The sequence below is a fragment of the Astyanax mexicanus genome, chromosome 7 (assembly GCF_023375975.1).
Source record: "Astyanax mexicanus isolate ESR-SI-001 chromosome 7, AstMex3_surface, whole genome shotgun sequence".
Classification (NCBI taxonomy): Eukaryota; Metazoa; Chordata; class Actinopteri; order Characiformes; family Acestrorhamphidae; genus Astyanax; species Astyanax mexicanus.
In genome coordinates this window covers 30,895,001-30,919,360 of record NC_064414.1, presented here as the reverse complement: position 1 = coordinate 30,919,360, position 24,360 = coordinate 30,895,001, and the positions used below count along the sequence as shown (strand labels likewise).

The following is a 24,360-nucleotide window of genomic DNA, read 5'->3' as shown; positions in this document are numbered from 1 at the left end:
TCTACAAGTCATCATGGTTCAATATATAATATTTTTGCACTATAAAAGAACGCCTGAAAAAAGGTAATACTTAAGTACATAGAAATTAGAATGTCTGAAAGCACACAAGAATGTGGGATTATGTGAGATTATTTTGCAAATGTACATGGTTTGAGACAAGTGTGTGACAATTTATGCATGCAGGATACTGACTGCCCTGTATCTTGGTGTTGATGGGAATATTTTGTCAATCCCTATTCTTTTAACAAGTACCCCTATTAATGATGCATGTGTAAAAACACAGCATTTACTATGGTAATTATTTCTATGGCACAAACAATAAAATAGTGCATGGTCAATAACAGTTACAATTAAACAATTTAAGGATATGCTATTCGTGCCTGCATCTATTTACAATATATCCACAAATCACCATAAAACAATGGCTTTAAAACCTATGGATATGGGTGTATTAGCCCTGGTTACAGATTCTGCATTGATTGTGACGCCTGTAGTTGGTCAGTAGAGGGCACTGCTGCTCTATTACTGCATTAAATGTCACTGTTCTATATTGTCAGTTGACTGAAGCGAAACAGTACAACAACAATAATGAATTTAAGATGTAAATAATTAAATTAATGTACAGCTCTAGAAAAAAAAATAAGAGACCACTATAAATGATGAGTTTTTTACCAAAACAAAAAACCTCTGGAATATAATCAAAAGGGAAATTGAAGGTTCACAAGCCATCAAAGAAAGTTGAACTACTTAAAATTTTGTGGCATTAAGTTATCCAAAAGCAGTGTGTAAGACTGGTGGAGGAGAACATGCCAAGATGCATGAAAACTGTGATTAAAATATTTGATTTCTGAACTAAATATGAACTTGATTCCTTTGCATTATTTGATGTCTGAAAGCTCTGCATCTTTTTTGTTATTTCAGTCATTTCTTATTTTCTGCAAATAAGTGCTCTAAATGATCATATTGTTATTTGGAATTTGGGATACATTTGCTCCGCAGTTGTTAGAATGAAACAACAATGTTAATTTTACTCAAACATGTACCTATAATAGCAAAATCAGAGAAACTGACTTAGGAACTGAAGTGGACTCTTAATTTTATCCAAAGCTGAAGATATTAATGTCAAGACATGTTGGTTCTCATATAAAAAGTGTGGACAAACACACTACAGTGTGATTCATAGAAAGAAGTGGAATGTTTATTATCTGCCAAAAATAATGGAATCACATGTTAATGTCAGGGGAAAAAATAAATAAAGCTGGTATGTACATAACCATATCAGTGGGCAACACTTATTTTAAAAGTTAGAACAAAACATATTTTTTGTTTTAGTAGTACTGACAGCTAAAGGCAGGGTTATCTGGACTGTACATCATTTGCTAGGTATTTAGGAATGTTTTGAACTAAAGCGCTTAACAAGAATGTAATAAATAATGATTTTCCTTGCTGAAAATTCGATTTTCCTTTGGTATAATACTGAATATTGATATTATTAGTACTGTAAAACAATATATTCAAAGACAGACACTAATCTGGAAATTGATGAATGACACATAACAGAGTCAACAGCTGTGCACTCCTGATAATTGGCAACAAACATATTAGGAAGAGCTGGATTCCAAGTCAAACAAGAAAATAAAAAACACATAAGTGTGATTCAGTATCTCAAATGTAACACAAACCACCAGTTAAATCCATTTGGCACTAAATATATTGTTAGTTTAGTGACACTGTACTTAGTAATGAACTAAATGAGGTTTAAGATGAGGTTTATTATGTTTAATGTTTTAACCATTTTTTTCTCAACTCTCAGAATCAGACCTTCCTCTCCATTAGGCCCTTAAAAATATGTTATGTGCTTTATATTAAAGCAGTTGTATATTTCCATTATTTATGTTCAGTTGGCTCTTTTTTTTAACCAGGATTATGTGAGATATTTTTTTATCTCTTATTTTTCTTTTTCTTCATACATGTTGATTGTTGTTTAGTTTCTGACCATTTTGAATGAACAGCAGCCTCTCAAAAGTCTTTATCCCAACCAGAAAGTTCATCTGGAGGTTCTTCCAGCTCAGGAGGAAACATGTCGAAATGACTGTGATCCAACGGCCCATTCAGCTGAATAAAACAACAAGAAAATCATATTAAGAAAAGAGAAAATGTTTATAAACAGTAAAAACTGTAACGAATATTTAAGGCAAGTAAAATCTGTGCTAAAATCATGTGTTACAGCACAAACCTTGCCTATATTATCACATGTTTACCATAGTATTAGTATCTTTCATTTTCAGATCATGCTTTCTCTGACTGGCTGCCTACATACCTAACCGTATTACCCACAGTCTCTTTGTTTAATTGTACTTATGAGCGTTTTGGGTTGCCATACAAATAACAGTGTAAAATCTACAGGATTTATCTTTTGTTTTGTTTTAGCTTATAGTGTTTACTATAAAATGAGCGAAATACAGTAAAGGCACTACAGTAATATACCAATTATATCAAATACAATGTAATGTAATGACATATCATTGTTCCTTGTCATGGCTGGAGCATTTGTCTAGTATGCTCTGGTGTCGTTACTCTTGAAGAGCTTTAGTCAGAGTGCTATTATTGTGCAATACTGGCACTCCTAGAACGTTTCAACGTCTCAGCAAATTAATGTGCAGTAATCTGTATTATTGTAAATCATTTACAACAAATGAACATGAATGTATTTTTGAGAGAATGTAAATCTGGCAGTTGTTGTTTACACATTGTGTTAAAATGTCATAAAGAATGACCCAACACAAAATGCTCCAAACATAGCCAGATTACTCCATTATAGTTGACTTCACAAACTGTGGATTATGTATAGTATGTATGTATTTGTTTTGGTTGTATCTTTCTACAGAGTTAAGTCTACTGATTTGTCTTAATTATTTACTATTTTGCTGCTTTTCTATAAAAAACAAGTATCTCCATTTTTGTTTTTGTTGTTTTTTAGTTTTCTACAAAATTTGAACACACACACACACACACACAGTTCCTTACATTGTGTCAGAATTCCTAGATAAATGGACCAATAGAAAGGCTCTAAAATGACCTGAAATAAACTCTTTTTACATTGACTTCCATTAATGTAAAGAAGAAAATGTCAAGAAGGTTTCTCTTTCCCCTGTAATGTTTCTGTTTTGGGATACATGTTTTTTATTGGACAGCAATGAATTGTATTTTGTATTTTCCCTTAATTTATGCACCAATTCACCTCTCTCCTCAGCGGAGATGCCAGCTTCCTCCGTCTCAGTCCTTCCCAGTTGAAACCCTGAAACCACCTGTGAAATGAGAAGGAATTAAATGCACAAGCTCTCTTCACTATACTGAGCACGTCATGAACTAGTTATCAGGCAAACAACATTCAGTAAACACTGAAGTGCTACAGATCCATCAGACCAAAGAACTCCCTACTTCCTACTTGGAACATTTTTTAAAAACATTAACTTATTATTATTAGTTATTTAGGATAAAAGGGAAAAAAATTAATGGTTTTAGGAACAGAGAATGTGAGTAGAAAGACACACACTAGACGACACACAAAAGATAGTCTGGATCCTAAAAATAAGCCTCTCAGACAGTGTAAAATAACACTTGACATCACTCATCAAGTATACATTCTGCCCCAGTCATAAATATTTATGACAGTCAATCAGCAGCACACACAAGTGTCGGGAGTTCTGATTAGCATCATATTCTGTCCATAAATCTGGTACCAAGGACACAGTGTGACACTGAGCATTATTAATGTGTATTGGTATTATATAACATCTCTATATATGTGTAGCTCCTTTTTAATTAATTTTATATGAGGAGTTCATTTGAAAAACAGATGTTCTTTAAATATACCTTTTTCTGTTTTTGCAAATGATCTCTTTATATATATATATACACCTCTGTATGCACAGCCCACACAGGTTTGCTTTTGATTTGCCCACAGGACGTGTCTGTGTCTCAGGCACTGATGCTCTGGTGGCTGGTAAGGGACCACTCAAGTGCGTCAGCGTCACCCTGTTGCAACAGCTGTGTCTCTCATTCTGACCACTAATTGTTTCCCCTGTGAACGTGCTCTTGGTCTGCTTTTGACAATTTTGCCAGAGTGGGGCTAATTTGGAGAAGGGCTCCGTCTGCTGCCCATTGTGCGAGGACAAACAGAGCAAAAGGGATCTGGCAGTCATTCAAATCAGAGTGAACAACAGATTAGTGGGTTTCTCTCTAACAATATATGTTTTAGCCAGAAGAACACTTATGCCAGAGCATGATAATAAGGCTAAATGATTGTTGTGGAAATGCTGTGGGGATTGCTAGCTTGAATGCTGGGAAGGCTCAGGGGTGTTGCAGTAATCACACCAAAGACTGCGATCTAAAGACTCTAATCATCTCAAGTCAATGTATTCTGTTTTGCTAGATAGAGCATGACCTACTTGTGTTTCTTGATGTCAATGATGCCATTTTTCTTATTGCCAAGTCTTTCTGCAGGATTGAGCCTGGAGACAAAAAGGAACAGGGAAAACTTGGATGACAGTGGTTCAGTATCCATGATTTAGGTGCTCTCTGGTAACATTTCTACTTCAAAAATGTATTAACAACCCACATCTTTATCCATATGTTGTTTTAATACAGTAACCTAACATATGTATATCCAAAATGTTACAAATGAGGTTATGGCACAGTTCTCTTGCTAACGACATTTAAAAAAAAAAAAAAAAAAAAAAAAATCAATTTTATCATTAGTCTGAACACTCATCTGAATTATCTGTTCTAAGATAATTTAGTGGTACTAAAGTGCACTAAAGCTTTTATAGCAGGAGACTGTTAGCCCTATTATTAGAATCTGATGCTCAGAGTGATTATGCCTTAACTGCTCTTTTAACTGCTCTTTCCTGAAGTCATTAATGCTGGACAAGCCTGACCCATTCACCCTTAATTATGGACATTATCATTATGGCCCAATTCCATTTCTCATTTGTACGCCATTTATCATACACTTATAGTGAGTTACACAGAGAAGTGGTGAAATCCCCCCACCTAAGAAATAGGACAAGTCTTCAATAACCCGATAACATTGTATAAGAAATATATATGTGATAGAGGTCCAGCAACCTTGATACCAGAATTTAATACAATTTAGGGCATCATATCTCTCATAAAAAATATAATTTATTATCATCCACCTATAATTTCTTGGTGGAAGGAAACCAAAGTTAGATATTGGTTAGCTTCTTCTTAATTTTTTTTGTTCCCACCTTAAATAAAGCCATATAGCCCCAACACTGCATCCTACCCTATCCCTTTATCCCAACAAGAATCAGGATACCCTACCCCCCAGGCATGAAGATACAAAATACAGGGGTAGGGCTAAGTGGTAGAGACAAGGAGTTAAGTGGGTTTGGTCCTAAGTCTGAACTTTCTCTGCAGAAGTAGATAAATATATTATATATACTGTGTTTATCTTGGCCTTCCTGCATTGAATTGCTTTGAAAAAAAGGATTTGATTATATTCTGCTATTAGTGAGAACAGGTACTGATGTTGGGTGATTAGTTCTGGATTACAAATGCTACTCTAACTCATATTTGAATGGCCAGGGCTTTACATCCCTCTTGCTGACATCTGGCATAATAACATTAATGTCACGTGCAGCTGCTCCACAGTATTCTATTCTACTTGCTTTCTTTTTATGCTATAGAAGCTAAACAAAGCTGCGTGTGTTAGTGAATGCTTGTGTCAATAATGAGAGCACTTTATAGTTGCTGAAATCAAACAATTTTGATGACCCAATAAACACAGAGTGATGGTTAAGATATGAACTTACTTGCAGAGTCTCCTGATCAGATCCTCTGGACGCTTACTGATCCTTTTGGGAATGTCCACTTTCTCTATGCCGTGGAGCACCATAGTGTAGATCTTGATAGGATCTGAGCCTGAGAATGGAGGGCTAGGAAAAAAGATAAAAGAGTCACATTATTAAGCCTTCTTTAAACATCTCATATACTACATAAGCAAAAAGGCCCCATTCTGTGGTAGAACCACAGAGACAACCATATTCTAAGAGGAGTATATAAAATATAAACTGCCCAGCAAATGTTTGGGGGTCGTTTGTATTCTGAGGAAAGATTTTCCAATATATTATTTCTATTTTGCTATACTTCATTACTGTTCTATTAAATGCTACTCAAAATAATTATGATCATTCAAAATAAACCAATTTTTTTTTATTATTGTTACCTGACAAGCAGAGAGCTTCTTTGTTTGTTTAAATTTAAATAAAAGAATTTTGGAAACATTTTCAGGTGTCCTTTTGATGAACTTTCTGTAAATCAAAATCAAAACGAAATAAGTAACACTACATTAATAACCCAGCACTATGAATGTACCACTTGTACCACAGTTCTGCAGTTACATTTACATTTGTGGACAATGCTCTTAACCCTATAACGTCCTAACCAAGAAAAATGTAACAGGGAATATGAAAAATTACCTTTTTTCTTTTTAAAGACCTCAGTTTTTGATACATACAAATCCACCAAACGTTTCAGATGACAATTTGTTGACAATTTAATGACAATTAAATTAGGAAACAAACAAAAAATACAAAAAATAATAAATTAAAGATTGCATAAAATTGCATAATCCCATGCAATTTCTCTCTCAATGTTTGTCAATATGTCTGACATTATAATCAAAATATTATGCTCACCCTGTCAATACTATCAAGTGACATCAGTGTGTTTGGTGAATTATGGATAAAAAAATGAAAAAAGGCAGACTTTTGATAGATTTTTTTTAAATCTCTATGATTGGTAGAGATGGCACAATCAGAGCTTCAACACCTTCAATAACACAAAGTGACTCTTGCATTTGCAACATTTGTGTGGGAAGGTGAAAGTAGTTATAGAAGACTTGCTCTTAAATTTTATTGAGATAAAACAGATGATCATGTGATGATCGCTTTGTGCGGCTTATCACCTGCACTTCTACAGCTCCTCCTATTATACACCATCAGCCTGTTTCCATGGTTATGCTCTTTGAGGCATCATGGCTGTCAACTGGCTGCCTAAGAGGCAGCGTAATGCTGGATGTGGAACTAAAGGACCACAAAGGTTTAGTCAAACATGGTTATTAATTAAGAACAGAACATATGGAGCTATATTAAACAGTGCAGGACAAAACACACACTCTCAGCTCTGTTCTATTCAAGCATGCATTAGAGAGAGGGCTGACTGCATCATCTTAAAGTGATATTGTATTTCAGCAAAACAAATTGAAACAAAAATAATTATTTGAAGACATTTGTTGACCTGAGGCTTTCTTCTTTTGGTTTGGTGCTGAAGCAAGTTTACATGAACTTTTTCTGCTTCCATTGCTAGTGCTGCTGTACAACTGAATTAATTAGACCTAGGTGGATGTATAAAGACTTTTTAAAATTATTTTTAAAGCTGTTTGAAAAGTGGTAAGATGGTCCCCCTTAAATGTGAGGTTTCTTCCTTCTCCAGCTCTGACGGAGTTTTTCCTTGCTTTCGCGCTCACTGGGGGTTCTGTATTCTGCATTTTTTATGTTCAACGTTTTGCCTGATTCTCTGTCCTGTGATCACATTTCCGTAAAACTGCATCTTCAGTTGAAAAAACAAATAAAACTTGATAAAAATAACCTTGATATGATTTGAAGCAAACAAGTAAGTTAGAAGTTAAGTATTAGCCAGAGCCGGATTGGATTTCCTTGGGGCCCTAAGCAAAAGTCTGACCTGAACTCTGTGTGAAAAATATGAACATTAACAGTTTTATTTGATTCTCTAATACTGTTTTTTTCTGCTTAGTTAGATAAAGAATAAACAGACAATCACATAGGTGATTCTAAACTGCTGTTTTGTTCCCTTTTTGAGATTCATGCAAATACTAACACATTTATGGATGCAGAAGAATTTCATGTAGGTGTAGAATTTAAGGTGGAATAACTATGATGGGAGGAAACCAAGTTTTAGCACTTTAACACTATTTAAAGTGAAACAGAACAAAATCTAATAAGCAGATGGCGAACACTAATTGTATAACAGCTGCAGCATTTAAGGTGAAAAACAGCAGAAAACAAAGCCAACGAAGCTGTTTTTTCTCCAGCTTGCAGTTTAGTGTCACCTTAAATACAGGCACTGTTTAACTTAGTAGCCTCAAACCACACAGACTTGTAATCTTAAGTAACCTCAAACAGGCTGAGAATTAGAATTAGAAACACTATTCAGCTGGAGGGGGTTTCACACACTCAGAGTGGGTGTCGGCCACCTAATTGCCCAGGCAGTAATTGTGGATTAGGGCACCTCAGACATAATTGTTGGGGGAGAAGAATTAGTTCCTTCAGTACCAACACCCCACTTCCTGCCGGTTCTTCCGGCGACCTTCTGGTGACCTTCCGGCTCCAGGCCTGCATCTCTAACCCGCCACAAACAAGCCTGACTCAGTATGATCTACCGTTATCTATAAAATTCTAAACTATTAAGCTATGTAAGGATATTTTGACCATTTGCAAAAGGTAAGACTAAAGTAATAAGTGTGTGAAGACGAGAAGACAGAGACAAACATCCCACCTAACACCCAAGGCCAACCTAGGAACGGATCAAGTTACACGCTCTAGGAGGGGCTTAAAAAGGAACTAAAAGAAAGAAGGAGAGGGAGAAAGACTGTGTTAGGCACAAGCATGCTAAAGCGTTAACTGATTGTGATTGCAGTGTTTATAGGCCGTAACAACACTCTTGGGCCATAATTATGTTCTGTTGAACATCTTCTGGTTGCTGGAGACAGGAATTTGTTAATAAAGGCTGTGTTTTGAATTCATCCAACCTCTGTCAGTGTCTCTCTCTGTCTCTTACAGTGGTCACAGATCTTTCCCAGGGGTGTGCCACAAGCATCAGAAATAACAGAGGCAAGTCCATTTGAGATCATGAAACATGGATGGAAGAAAGTGTGTGATGTTTACACGTGGCCTTAAGCAACCCCTGTTCAACTTTCTTTACTTGTTAGTTTCAAATCCAAATAATGGCAACTTCAGACTTTGACTGATTAGGAGAAATTAATTGTAATCAACTTCTCATGCTTTTGTCCTGTTTTGTTTGTGTTCTGGCCCGTCTCTGTGTTTGTCCTGGCTCTGCTCTGCCTCGTCATTAATGTTTCAACCTGTGTTCCTTGTATAAGTATCGTCTTTGTTTAGTGATGGCAAAAGTAGGGCATTTGGCAATTGAATCAAATTAACCTAATGATTTGGAAAAAGATTTAATCTTGGCACACGTTTGAATCAACACCCACCACAGTGACGCAAATGCTAAAGTTTTTTAAAATTTAACAGATTATAAACAATAAATAATAAAGCACTGCAATTTTTCTCCACAAGAAATCAATAAATAAATAAATAAACAGTTTTACTTCTCTTTTAAAATGTGACAATGTATTCATGTGTCATATGCTGACAACAAACACAGTTCTGAAATAAGAGATAAGATTTTTCAAATCTCATTTACAAACATTAGGAAACAAACATTCTGATATCAAATTATGCTTGAAATTTTGTGACATACAGAAACCTTAATTAGTTAATTAATTCAATTTGAATCTGAGTTGACATTGATAATTCCCAGCTGACACACAACCGACTTTCAACTTTGAAATGTGGTTAAATATGGTTAATATTTGTAGAAACAACATTTAATGTTAAATGGTTGTGCAAACATTGACATTTTACTGTTGAATTAACATCATGTCCTCAACCTTCTGCCTTTTGAATTAGCATTTTACATTTCATCACCATGGAAAAAACATTTGGATGGAAGAATAAAAAAGTGGTTTTACTTCCATTTGCAGTAATTGCTTTTTAATTTGGCAACAATTTTCACAATTCCTGGGGGTATATAAATGTTCTATTTGTTTCACTGTTGTGTTTTTGAGATCAGATGTTCATTCAGATGGTAGTTGTGGGTATTATTCTTTATGTTTACACTGTTAACCATGTTTTTTTTTTAGTTTTAGCTACTTGTAGTAATTTCTTTTTGTTTGTAGTTGTACAGTTCCTGCTTCTCATAGATGTATTTTTAAAGAGAGAGGGAATACATATTTTAATAAAAATAAAAATCTTATTTTATTTTTTAACAATTTGTTTTCCCCAAATTCATACAATTTTTAGCATCCTTTATGTGAGCTATGGTTTTTTAAAGGTTGGATGTATGACGTTGATACAACGTTGCCAATTCACCATTGATCCACTGTTTAAAATCAACACCAAATTCAACATTGATTCAACCAATCATCAGTCTAATGCATGCTTGAACAGACCTCAATGGAATACTGTTATTTTGTTGAACAATCATTTAAAAGGGAGATTAGGGATAAAGTGATATTATATCCATACTCACGACAATGCCTACCTCCCAATGAGGAGCTCAAAAATAAGGATGCCTAGGGACCAGCAGTCAGCTCCAAAGTCATGGCCTTTATTCATGATAACTTCTGGAGCCACATACTCTGGAGTTCCACAGAATGTCCACGTTTTCTTTCCTAAGCCAATTCTCTTAGCAAAGCCAAAATCTGTCTGTAAATACAAAAAATACAAGCACACAGTCTGTACATTTTTATTGCATGTTACTATATGTCTGTATATTATGTCAATTTGACATAATATATCATATAAAATGAATATACACAGAAAAATCAAGCTAGCATGTGTTAAACTGACCATTTTCACATAGCCCTCTGCATCCAGGAGTAGATTCTCTGGCTTTAAGTCTCGGTAAACAATTCCCATCCCATGCAGGTAATCAAAGGCCTCCAGTACACAACCGATACAGAAGCGAGCAGTGGCCTCCTCAAAGAAACTCCTACGTAACATTTAACAGGACAAAATAAATGAAATTTAATATTTGAGGATAGAAGATTGCATTTGTTAAAATTAGATTAGAAAAGAAATTAACATCTGAACAATTACTGTCAGTAATTATTATTGTAATCAATTTACTGTATTTCTAATGAAGAACAATGACTGCAGTTATTGGATTTGGTGGAGTATAAAAATAACCTACACTCACATGTCCCTTAGTACACTCCACAGCTCTCCTCCAAGACAGACCTCAAGAAGCATGTACACATATTTTTCATCCCGAAACGTCCGGAACAATCTGACAAATGGAACACACATAAGTTGTAAAGATTTTTATTGTAATGTTATTTTTTCCAAAGAAACTCATGGAGAAATCTAGTTTACTTCCCAAAATCAAGAAAAAAAAAATGTAATTTTGAATCCAGACAGTATGAACCTAAAACATTTCATGCTTTGTCTGGTCAATTTATTTTCATTTGTTAATATACAACTCCGGAAAGAAATAAGAGACCACTTTAGTTTCTGAATCAGTTTCTCTGATTTTGCTATTTTTAGGTATAGGTTTGAGTAAAATGAATATTGTTGTTGCAGAAAATGAGAAATGGCTGAAATAACAAAAAAAATGCAGAGCTTTTAAATAACACAAAGAAAACAAGTTCATATTCATAAAGATTTAAGAGCTCAGAAATCAATATTTGGTGGAATAACCCTGGTTTTAATCACAGTTTTCATTCATCTTGGCATGTTCTCCTCCACCAGTCTTACACACTGCTTTTGGATAAATTTAACATTTCAAAGTGATAATTGGTTTAATATCCCAACTTTTTTGGACCGTGTTACAGGTCTGAAATGCAGGAATGCATGAATATTAACAAATGAAATTATTTGCACTTTACATAATGTCCTAACTTTTTCTAACTCGAAGTTATACTTGCTCACAGTAAACTGACCACTCAATGACTTCTGGCTACAGCACACTGCTCTACAAAGGCAAAGAGGACCTAAATTCTTCAGGTTGTTCCTTAGCAACATCCAAAAGGTTCTGTCACCTGCATCCGCTACCCTTAACATTTACAGTATGTGTACATTGGGGCCTCTTTGTCCAGAAAAATAACAATACTTAGAGAGAGTGTTTTAAGGTCAAAGGGATCTTATACAACCCTGTAGCCTAGAAAAGCCCCATGTTTTTGAATGGTAAATCAAGCTCATCAACAGCATTCAGAATGTTAATGCGGTTATGCAACGCTTTCACTGACTTAATTAATTAAGTATAGAGTGTTATTCAAGAGGCATCAATACTACTGTCTGCCATTTAGGAAACAGTCTACATTATTAGCCATTTGATCTTTATATAGAAATGGTCTAAATTATTTGGAATAAAATATTGTTATATGAAATCTATTCAAAGCTTATAGTGTAATTTTTTTTTATTTTCCAGTAAAATATTTTTTTTCCTAAATTTTACAACCTACCACAACTTACCTGACAATGAAGTTGCAGTTGGTCTGTTGTAGGATGTTCTTCTCAGAGTAGATATGTTCTTGCTGCCGAGTATCCACAATGTGCTTCTTCTTTATGCACTTCAAGGCAAAAGCAGTGTCTTCATTTTTAAGCTTCACCTGAGACAATAAAAAAACATTTAACTGCATCAGAGCTTTATAAAACAATTTATTCAATCATCCACTTAATTATACATATCTTATTCATATCCAAATACCTCAAGATTAAGATCTGATAATTAACTTTATTTATAGTGTTAATTTTACTGTGGTTATCCAAAGTTGTATTTCTAATATAATCAGCCCATGCACAAAATAGCGTATAAAATAATAAAATTAATGTATATGTAAGTGTAAGTTACTTTTCTTTAGAATTTTCTTAGAAAAGTGCTCACCAGCTCCACTCGGCCGAAGCCTCCCATGCCCAGTGTGGCAATGATTTGCAGCTGCTGCAGAAATGAGCAGCTAGACAAGCGTGCAGCTTTTTCATGCAGACTGCGCAGTTCTGCCGCCTGTGGACTCCGCTCATACAGCGGTGACTGTGTCCTAGAGCACAGCAACACACACAAAACAACTGTGTTGGAATTTTTAGTTAAAGAGGCACTAAACTCTAAACCATATTTTTTTTTATTGATACCTGAAATGTGTTCCTTTGAAGTAATGAAACATACTAGTGCTGCTCAAAATGTTTAGAAACATTTAAAAAGTTTTTTTTTGCAGTCATTTCTGCCTCTGCAGCGCCCTCACAGGTTCAACTGTGCTATAGGTGTGGATGCTGTGTCTGTTTGCTTTGGTTTGCACAACATGCAAATCAGTCAATCAATAATACCGTCTCTCTGGTGACATCCAACCGTCTGTATCTTACTGCTATCAGAGGCACACTGCTCAGACCAATCAGCCCTCCCTTTTACCCTGCCCCTAAACCCATACATCACCACCATTTTTAAATTGAGCTAAGGGTGGAGTCAGCTAAAATCAGGTGGGCCCCTCCATAAGTATTTTAATAGTGAGACCAATCCCTTTACTTCTGCTGTAGATTGAAAACATTTCAAAATTACAAAAGTATTGGGACATGTGATGGTCAGGTGGGTTTTGTTGTTCAGGTGTGTCCTGATACATTAATTAATTCTACAATAAATGGCACTTTTATCCAAACTGTATTAAGAAATCTGAAGCTCTTTGACAACAAACCATTTTCGATCAAAGGTCATATTTTTCCAAGGAGAACAAAGTTTTACATAATTTATAAGCCAATCAGAGCCTCCTAAAATGTCTGCACACACCATGTATTTATTAAAGGACATGCAGAATCCTCCATAATGTATTTTTTTTATTTACCTCAGTGCTAAACAGCTCAACAGTTTCCTTCCAATTTATCGAAATAAAGCCAAAAATGATCTATGAATATAATCAATCAAGTAAAATTACTCAGTTAATCAATAATTTAGAGTCTATAAAGGCCATCCTGTATAATTAAAAATTCTAACTGTACCACATATTTATTATAGGACATGCCGACCCCTCCATAGTGTACTCTTTTTATTTACCTCAGTGCTGAACAACTTAACAGTTTCCTGTCATTCTATGTATATAAAGGCAAAAATGGCTAATAACATTCTGGTAACACTCTCATATGTCATATGGTACTGGTAGTTCTTGAGTTCTATGTATGCATCTGAGTGCGTGTGAATGTGATGCTTACAATGCAATCCTCCTCTCATCGTTTATAGAGAGCTGCTCCACATACTCTCGCAGGTACGCCTGCAGCTCCTCATACGTCCCCACCATCTGATTAAAGTTGCTGTGGGAAGCCAGTGGCCAGGGTTAGGTAACTGTGCTGAATCAGAAGTGTCTTTAGAAACTAATGAGCTTGTGTTGACAAGATCACTTACTCTCTGTCCACTACCAAACACTGCGTGTCGTTCTCCTTTGCGATGATATTGGCTGAACGTACATCTTCACTGTGGGAAGAATTAGAGTATTAAACAGCATGTATTAGCAAGCTTTAATATGAACCACTGAATCATTTAAAAACTTTCCCTGGAATCTGCCTATTTCTGTCTGGGTTTGTAGACAATGGCACAGTGTGATAAAAACGGATTCTTTCATGACTAGCATTCCTCCACCCACATCTTTTCATAGAGAAGCACTCAGAAAGAGCCCTCTCAGTAAACAACACTCAACCGCTGAACACAGCACACAGAATACAACTGAAAACAGCCCTTCTTCAGCCCTTCACACATGAAGGAGTAGAGCTGACAAATTAACTGGAGTCTCTGCATAATTAAACCAGGGAGGCACGAAAAGAACAAAAATTCCCAAGCATTGTGAAATTATTGCTGTGATACGATCTAAGAATATAATTAATTAAAATTACACAGTAAATCAACAATTTAGGGTGTAAAAAGGCCATCCTGTATAAATAACAATTACATTAAATACATCAAATCAATTAAGAGACACATATGGAATTATGAAGTAAATAAAAAAAATGTTTGGCCTCCACAAACCCCTGATCTAAACCCAACTGAGATAGTGATTTGGGATGAGCTGAAGCTTCACAGTGTGAAGGAAAAGCAGCAACTATTGTTCAGCACCTTCAGGAATTCCTTTAAGACACTGAGAAAACTATTCCAGGTGACCCTATCTTATAAAGCCACTGAGAAAACAGAATACCGAGAGATCTGTCCTCAAAGTTAAATGTGGCTACATCTAAATTTAAACAATATTCTGTTTTTTTGAACACTTTTCCTTTATAAAATAATTCTGCATGTGCTCCTGTATTCATTTAACGTCTTCAATAGTAAATTTACAAGAAGCAAAATATATATAAAAAGCAAGAAAACACATTGAGTGGGAAGATATATGTACACAATATATAACTATACACAACGTTGTGATTTAAGATACTGAAATTAATTTGTCATGAACAAATAAATATATAAATAAAAAATAAATATCCAAACCTTATGAGAGCTTTTTCTCCAAAATAATCTCCTACACCCAGAATCTTTATCTCTAGAGGTTCAGAATAGCCCTCTGTGCTCTGGGTCACGGAAACCTGTTCCAATAAAAAATTACAAATATAGTTCAGATTTGCACAGATATATAGCATGTGACATCAACCAACATTCATTATTCAGATCTCTTACCTCTCCTTTAGCAATAATGAAGAAAGTGTTCCCTTCCTCTCCCTCACGAATAATGTACTCTCCTTTATCAAAATAATCCTGCAATCAATATAAAACTTTTAAATATCTTTGTCATGAATGCTATACCACATACCAGATAGCATATTACACAGTCAGCATAAAAATATTAAAATAATAAAATAATAAAATAATAACACACTTACGATTTCTAGACAGTCAACAATTTTGGCAAGCTTCTCTTCTGGAAGATCTTTCAGTAAAGACACACTGCAGAAACATATGTTAAAAACTATTATAAATAACATTTATAATAATATACAATCATTTTTATTTATAAATTTTATAATCTACACTTCCTATGATTTTTTAAGTATAAAATCAGTATAATCTGCTTCTATAAACCACAAAATATGAATATTGTTGGCAGTAGTGTTTAAGTGTTTTAATTTGAATTTAAATAGGAAATATACGCCTATTTGGTTACTGAGATTAACAAGGACGGTTAGAAATAGGATTAAGCTTTACAAAGTGTTCTTACATATTCTAATCTGCTAATTAAAACTACCTGCCTAATGCTTTGTAAGTTGCCCCTGTAATGTTATTAAAACTAAGATGATTCTGATTGGTCCAGCGGGCTAAGTGCTGCCACTATGATCGAGGGATCACTGGTTCTAACCCTGTTCATGTAGCTTGCCGTTGGCTACCGGAGCCCTGAGAGAGCACAAGTGGCCTTGCTCTCTCTGGGTGGGTAGATGGTCGATGGTCCAAAGGGTGATGTCGATCAGCACAAGGCGTCTGTGAGCTGATGTATCAGAACCGAGTTGCTGAGCTTTTCTCCAAGTGTGCTGTGATGCTACTCGGTAATGCTGCATCAGCAGCAGTTCGAAAAGAAGTGGTGGCTGACTTCACATGTATCAGAGGAGGCATGTGCTAATCTTTATCCTCCTGGTGTTGGGGCATCACTAGTAATAGGGGTAGTCTTAATGAGTGGGTTGGGTAATTGGCTTTTATGGTTATGGCTGATTGGTGTATATTGTCATTGTCCAATGATAAACATGTATCTCCAAAACAAATCAATGTACAAATATATTATTTCAGTTCATTTAGGAGAATTTCTATTGGTCCATTCATCAAGAAATGTTGAGGTAATGTAGTAAACTAAAAATAGAGACAAAAATGGAGATAACTGTTTTTTTATTGGACAGTGACGATATGTAGTTGTAGTTGAATAAACTATAGTAAACAAGGGGCATGATGCCACATCCTGATAATGTACTAAGTATGCACAGGTGTGTGTGTGTGTGTGTGTGTGTGCTGTATTTGCACCTGCGCAGGAAACTGAAGTACTCCTCGTGTCTGGCCTGAGTGGATCTCATCATGATGCTTTGAAACGTCTGCCGGTCCAGAGCCCAGATGTGGGACTGAGTCACAGCTAATGAGAGAACAAATGACAGTCAGCTCACACAGTACAGATATAAATGATATATACAGTGCTACTGTGCAAAATGATATGCTAAATTCATATTTTTTTAATCATTTATATAAAATAGAACATGTGATATGTTATGTTCTATCAAGATATGTCAATATACAATATATGTATAACTATAAACAATAGCAAACTGCTAGTGCACAACCTGTTTACACGGCTTTGTTCTTCTTTATGCAAATAACCTAAGTGGCAGCCAGTTAAAGTGTTTTTAACCAATGGTGTCATCTCTGTAGTCTCAGCGCCACACTAAAGATTCATAAGCCAGACTTGAGTGGACAAAATAATGTATTCAGAGCGTGTTCATTCAGACAAAAAAAAAAAAAAACATTAAGCAACAAGCACATACTACTACAACATTTAAGAGACCACTTCAGTTTCTGAATCAGTTTCTCTGATTTCGCTATTTATAGGTATATGTTAGAGTAAAATGAACATGTGTTGAAGTAAAACGAATTGTTGTTTTATTCTATAAACTACGGACAATATTTCTCCCAAATTCCAAATAAAAAATAGTCATTAAGCATTTATTTGCAGAAAATGAGAAATGGCTGAAATAACAAAAAGACCTCAAATAATGCAAAGAAAACAAGTTTATATTCATAAGTTCAGAAATTAATAACTCTGGTTTTTAATCACAGTTTTCATGTATCTTGGCATATTCTCCTCCACCAGTCTTACACACTGCTTTTGAATACATTTATGCCACTCCTGGTGCAAAAATTCAAGGGGTTCAATTTGATTTGATGGCTTGTGATCATCCATCTTACTTTTGACCAGAGGTTTTTAATTTGGTAAAATAAAAAAAAACTCATCATTTTTAAATGGTACTTTATTTTTTTTCAGAGCTGTATGTAAATATTTTGTCATAAACAGAATTAATATCTGAATTTGCTTTAAAATGTTTATTAGTTAGTTTATCACACTTTAAATACAAGCTTAACAAGTCTATTACATTCACCTTTAACAGTAGCAGTTCTCTTGCAGTTATAGAGTATGGCCAACTCTCCAAAAGCTGTTCCAGGCCGCATCTGACCCAAGAGCTTCCCATTCTGGATGACCTCCAGCAAGCCCTCTGTACACAACAACCAGAAAGCAAAAAGTCAAGAATTAGAACAAAATTACAACTATTTAGAGTATTATAAATTAAAGCACTTCAAAAAAAAAATGTTGACGAGAGAGATAAAGCCACTGTCTGACCTGCGAGCACATACAGGTAGTTTCCAGGCTCTCCTTCCTGGATGACCAGCTGATTGGCAGTATAGACCTTCTCATACATGCAGTCCACCATCTCTCGAGTGTGCTGAGGCTCCAGCTTCTTCAGAAAGTCATTATTCATGATGGCCTCATTGATCAGTTTCTTGATGCTGGAGAAAGAGCAGAGAATAGTTTCAGTAGGGATGTACCAAAATTAAGGGTTTTGGCCAAAACCAAAACAAAACAAAAAAATTAACATACGTCCAAAGAACTGAAAATGTTTTTGTTTCTCTTCTTTTGCATATAAGTATTTTAAATGCCAATGTATCACAACCTCCTGACTTAATTCACTATTTTAACAGCCTGCTGACTTACTGATGGTTTTATTTATTGACAAATTTGTCTCCACTTTTGAGTAAATGACTTTTAATTTGTGCTGAAATATGGATTAAATCTCTCTGCTGACACATTTACAATTTTTTGGAGTTGTCAAAGGTGGAACATGTAGCTGCACTAGTGTTCATTTTCTCCATTAGAGCTTCTTTATGTTTGATGTTGCTAAAGCTCAGTGTTAAACTTTTAGCATATTAAATAAATGTAATTTAAAATGCATCACATGTACCCTAATTTATTATAACAAAATATAAAAAAATAAAAATAAATAAATAAAATAATAATAATAATATATATATAATTAATTAATAATAATTTTAATCAATTAACACCACCAATACTAACATATATTTACAAACAGCTTTTTTGCATATACATAGGTATACATTTGAGTAAAATGAACATTGTTGTTTAATTCTGTAAACCATGGACAACATTTCTCCCAAATTCCAAATAAAAAATTGTCATTTAGAGCATTTTTGCAGAAAATGAGAAATGGTTGAAATAACACAAAAAAATCTTTCAGACCTCAAATAATGCAAAAAAAAGAAAGACAAAAAAAACAAATTCATGTTCATAAAGTTTTAAGAGTTCAGAAATCAACATTTCGTGGTATAACTCAGGTTTTTTATCACAGTTTTCATGCACCTTGGCATGTTCTCCTCCACCAATCTTACGCACTGCTTTTGGATAACTTTATGCCACTTCTGGTGCAAAAATGCAAGCAGTTCAGTTTGGTTTATTGGCATGTGATAGTCTATCTTTCTCTTGATTATATTCCAGAGGTTTTCAATTTGGTAAAATAAAAAAAAAAACATTATTTTTTTCCAGAGCTGTATATGTTTAACATTTACCATCAAAAATATGTGCTTTTAAATAACTACTTACAGTATCTATGATATATGGAAAACTATTACACATTGATAAAATAGTGTAGGGCTAGTTTTCTTCTATCTGTGTTTAGAGCTAGCTCAGTCTCTCATTACCACTTCTGAAGAGCAAGGTCTCTCCATTAGCCTAAAATGGAACTTATGAATGTATTAGAGAGCAGATTTATACAGGCTGTTTAATTAAAACACTAATGATTCTGTCCATGCATACAGATGGCCCACCCTTTGTGTTCTCTTGAGTCTCTCCATGCTCTTCATGGTGTATTATGGTAATGCATGCTTTTCAAGCCTGCTCTAGGAGGAAGATACTACAAAGCTTTGACAGAAGCTTTCTAGTGTTTCCCCTCTCCAGGAGAGTCAGTGTATTATACAGTGACTTGATAAGGAAACAAAACCACAGTTTGATCACCTTTTTGTACTAGGGATGGGGACAGTGCGGACATTTTATTGACTAATATTAATAATAATATAAATGAGTGAAGTGCTAGTAAATCCTACTGATTTTGCTTCAAAATCAGGAACTAGTATGTAATGTTGTGCTTAAGTCCTTTAGTGGCTGATTTGGCAAAATTACCAAATAATTATGCATGAAGATTTTTATTATATATATTTCGGAGGTTTGGAAGAAATGCATAAATGCGTTTATTGGCAGAATGTGTATTTGATAAGTGAATTTAAACTAGGTAAACTACACAAAACTTTTTTTGTTACCAATAGTTAAATGTTGCTCTTAAAACTCAAATTAACCAACTATTTGTTCAAAAAAAAAATTTGTGACAAAAGATGGCACATGAAATATTTTTCTTTCTACTACTGATACTGATATTGAAACCTTGGTGATCAGTACTAAAACCAAATAGACATTAAATATTAGACATTAAATTTATTTGAAGAATTGAGTCATTTTTAACTGTAACACTTCACTTAAGATGAGCATATTCAATCTACTATGCTCAAACAACTCGTGCTGTGTGCAAAACTTCTCTTTAATCAATAAATAGTGCACTACTATGGTTTTTTTTTCTTCTAAGCAAACTAGGAAACAACATGGAATGTTCAGGATTTGTGCTGCTTGGATTGAAATATCCATGGAAAAGACTGTTTATGCCTCATAATTTTCTGTGGAGAAGAAATTAGCTAACTGGCACTACCTTTCTGTAGTCTTAATTCAGATCCCTATAATAGTGCGCTCTAAAGCAATCTTAGACATTTTCTACTCAATTTGAAAGGCCAATTACCCTATCCCCATTTATATGAAATCAACCATACTAGTAATGCTCTAAACACTAATAGTGCTCTTCCACCAAAAGAACTCTGGTTCTTAAACCAGTTCTATTGGGGCTTATAAGAACCATGGTGGCCCAGCCTGTGTTTCCACCAGTTTTAGTGGAACCATCAAAATGTCATATATGTCATATGTCATCAACAGAGGGCGTGTCACAGCGATAGTGAACACTGTTCACTCTGAAGAGCCTAGTATTCTTTGGTTTCCCGCTGCAAACAAACATTCTTGGTTCCGGAACCTACTTTTGTTGGTGGAAATGCAGCATATTAGGTTTGTGAACCAGAACGGTGCCGGACCCACGTCAGTGGAAAAGCGCTGTAAGAGGGTGAAGGCTCCTCCAATACATGCATAGTCAGCCAGCGCCTGACTGACATCACACCTGGATTGATGTGTGAAGAAAGCTTCATCCACCCACCCAGAGAGAGCAGGGCGGATTGTGCTCTCTCTCTGACTCTGGCTGCTGATGGCAAGCATCATCATCTGGGATAAGAAACTGTGGGATTTGAACCAGCGACCCTCGGATGATAGTGTTTATGCCTTAGCCTTTCCACACAAAGTTAGTTTGCTCTAAAACCGTGATAGTGAACAAGTTTGTAAACTTGGTTTGATTCAGGTGCATCTAAATGTGTCATAACAAACCACAGAAGAATGTTCTCTCTGCTTTTTGGTCAGACCTGTCTCTGGCAGTAGCAAGAAAACTAAACACAGGAAGAAGGTCCTGTGTTCTGAACTACTGTGTCTTTCTGTGCAGTTTAACATGGAGTAATGGCAGAGAGTAATGACACCAGTTTAAAATACACCATTAATGTAGAATATTTTTTGGATTTTAAATCATGATATAACATGCTGTCATGCTTACCCTGAATCTTTGCGTATACGTGTTCTCTCTATAGACACATGTTGGGTCCTGTGTTCCTTGCAGAAGTGTCCTGATGTGGGCTCAGCAGACACACCCTCCTTGGCCTTGAGGCGGCGGTGCACCTCCACAGCCACCCTGTGGAAGCGTGTGGAGCCCTGGTTGATGACGCTGAGAAGCCTGTGGCTTGGCCTGGCTGGGGGAGAGCGGCCCAGGTTGTTATACCCAATAGCGTCCTGAAGCTTATCGATCTGCAATACTTTGGCCTCCAGCTCTCTCTGCAGAGTCTGTAGCTGTAGCTCCTGAGCACGGAGCTCCTGGTCCCGGCGGGCCAGTTCCTCCTCCAGCCGGGCGATCCTCAGCTTCAGGTGCTCTGCAGACTCCCACAGTGGAGTCTCTTTAATACTGGATCCCAAACATGTCTCCTCTAGTCGAGGGGCTTTGATCGAACCATTCCCCATAACCAGAAAGTCACCAGGAACCATAGAGATGCCTTTTTGGAAATGGTTCCTCAGATTACCGGTACCTCACTGTATGGACATTGGTGTCTGTCCAGGCAGATGGCAGATACATTCCTTTCCAAACAAACAGCTTCTGCATTGAAAAAGTACTAGAAAAATACATTAACAAAAAAAGAACATTAGAGCCTTTTTACTAGTTGTGTCAGGAATTTTGCCTATGATTATTGTAAAGTTTGTTATAGACATAACCTTCATAAATATTGCCTATTGTGGTCCATTAACTAAATGAGCCAGCATTTCGACATTGTATTTATGTATCAATTACTTAGAATATTTCTATTTATATATTCCTAATAAACACATTCATGATTTTTAAAAGTAATGTAAAAATGCATTATATAAGGATATTTACACAAAATAATATTGTTCATAGCAAATATTTCTGGGATGATTTGCCATTCAAATTTGTTTATTTTGACCACTACGTTTACTGAACCCAACAGTTTGTTTTGTGGAGTCATCTGTTCATAATATGTTCTAAAATGTGACATTTTAAAACCTGAAGAACTGAATGTTTATTTGCTGCTTAATATGGGTGGTTGCTGTCAGAAGCTTACATACATAAACATATTATTAACATGCAATGTCATGGCAATATAAGGCTTTAAAATATTTATTTGTTCATTTTCTATGGCACAATGAGTGTAAAATGTAAATGCAAAAACTTTAGTAGACAAAAATAAGAATTTGGTACACGTTTTAAATTCTGGGGAGGTTTCTGAAATAATGCATACAGTGTCACAAAATATATTTTCCCACCTATACTATTAATTTAATGGTGCTAAAGTTCTAAAATGCTTAAAATTTTTATAAACATTTCCTATCCTTTAAAAAGCGTTTTTATTGTGCTTATTTCTGCCTCTGCAGCGCCCTCTCAGGTTCAATAGGCGTGGATGATGTGTCCGTGTACTGGTGTACCTGGTATGCCAACACATCACAGAATGTAGATCAGTCAATCATTAATCAGGGGCGGATTTGGAAGTCCTGGGGTCCTAAGCAATGTTTTCCGGGGGTCCTGATCAAATTTATTCTTTTGTATAGCAAAATGCAATATTGACTCACCTTACACTATTTTCAATCTTTATATTGCACTCTGAATTGAACCATCATGGTTTTCGTTTCACGGTTGTGCCAAAGCTACCTTAGTCTACCATGCCTAGCTTAACTTGCATGTACTCTGTCTCTTCGGTGTCAAACAAAAAATAAATAATTCTTTTGGGGTTATTTTTTGTTTAGTTTTTTTTTCGCCAACCTTTTGGCCAGCAGGGGACCCACTGATCCCTGGGGCCCCAAGCAATTGCGTGGTTTGCGTGGCGGTAAAATCCGCCCCTGTCAATAATACCACCCCCTGCTGATCTCCAACCATCTGCTACCAGAGACACACTGCTCAGCAAAATCAGCTCTCCTTCCTGCTGTGCCTCTAAACCCATACATCACCCAGTGCCCCGCTCAAACTACCCCTTACCTTTTTTTAGCCTTTTTCAATTTTGAGCTCAAATAAAATCATGGGGTTTAGTGCCCCTTTAACACGCTGTGGCCAAGGTCTCTTAATGTTCTGTTAATGACAATGCTTAACTACAGCTGGTAGTTTCTCTGTGCCCACAAAAGAAGAACTGACTAGCACACACTACAATGGGTCCAACTCTATGTTGCCAAGTGCAGATCTTAGTAGGACAGCCATAGATTTTGTTAGGTATGTTTCTTAGAGACATTTTCTAGTAGAAGACACAAACTGTCACCCTCAGCTGAGTGATAATTCATTAAGTCACACTGCCTCTTGGTAACATGACGTCATTTTAAGAAATTCCCCAAATTCCACTCATGTTCCATTATCCATTCTATAACAATAGAACACATCATATATTTTAGAACATAATGTATTTAAACATTGTGACAGCATTGCTGGGCTTAAATATCTGACCACTTGGACAAAAAAAGAACATTTGGAAGGATGTTTTATGGTCAGTCAAAGAGGTTTGAGGCATTCAACCAATAGCACACAGTACAACTGGATGGTGATAACAACAGTTTTAAATCTGTTTTGAAACATTATGAATAATGGATTAAAATTCTTCAGCATAACCTCAAACCAGAAGCTAGACAGTAAAGAAAATAACTTATCTGACAATTATCTGTTTCAACAGGACAATGACCCCAAACACATATCAGTGGTGGATGTGGAACGGATAAATCATGCT

The 24,360-nt window shown here is 35.6% G+C and overlaps 1 protein-coding gene across 2 annotated transcripts in view; it reads right to left on the bottom strand.

Moving 5' to 3' along the window:
- Positions 1 to 1,177: 1,177 nt before the first annotated feature.
- Positions 1,178 to 24,360, bottom strand: part of LOC103041230 (cGMP-dependent protein kinase 2) — a 23,965-nt gene continuing 782 nt past the window's right edge. The window contains exons 2-19 of one of the 2 annotated variants that reach the window (XM_022684827.2): positions 21,645 to 22,251; positions 18,221 to 18,387; positions 17,982 to 18,095; positions 16,858 to 16,963; positions 15,735 to 15,798; positions 15,532 to 15,609; positions 15,346 to 15,440; positions 14,272 to 14,340; positions 14,082 to 14,180; positions 12,775 to 12,925; positions 12,363 to 12,499; positions 11,089 to 11,178; positions 10,740 to 10,881; positions 10,432 to 10,595; positions 5,841 to 5,963; positions 4,452 to 4,514; positions 3,242 to 3,308; positions 1,178 to 2,115 (exon numbers count right to left, since the gene is read on the bottom strand). In XM_022684827.2, coding sequence (XP_022540548.2) covers positions 2,020 to 2,115; positions 3,242 to 3,308; positions 4,452 to 4,514; positions 5,841 to 5,963; positions 10,432 to 10,595; positions 10,740 to 10,881; positions 11,089 to 11,178; positions 12,363 to 12,499; positions 12,775 to 12,925; positions 14,082 to 14,180; positions 14,272 to 14,340; positions 15,346 to 15,440; positions 15,532 to 15,609; positions 15,735 to 15,798; positions 16,858 to 16,963; positions 17,982 to 18,095; positions 18,221 to 18,387; positions 21,645 to 22,126 — 2,307 coding nt within the window. In that variant the 5' untranslated portion in view covers positions 22,127 to 22,251 and the 3' untranslated portion in view covers positions 1,178 to 2,019. Of the gene's footprint in view, positions 2,116 to 3,241; positions 3,309 to 4,451; positions 4,515 to 5,840; positions 5,964 to 10,419; positions 10,596 to 10,739; positions 10,882 to 11,088; positions 11,179 to 12,362; positions 12,500 to 12,774; positions 12,926 to 14,081; positions 14,181 to 14,271; positions 14,341 to 15,345; positions 15,441 to 15,531; positions 15,610 to 15,734; positions 15,799 to 16,857; positions 16,964 to 17,981; positions 18,096 to 18,220; positions 18,388 to 21,644; positions 22,252 to 24,360 lie in introns of those variants that run through there. The other variant, XM_022684828.2, reaches the window with a different exon arrangement.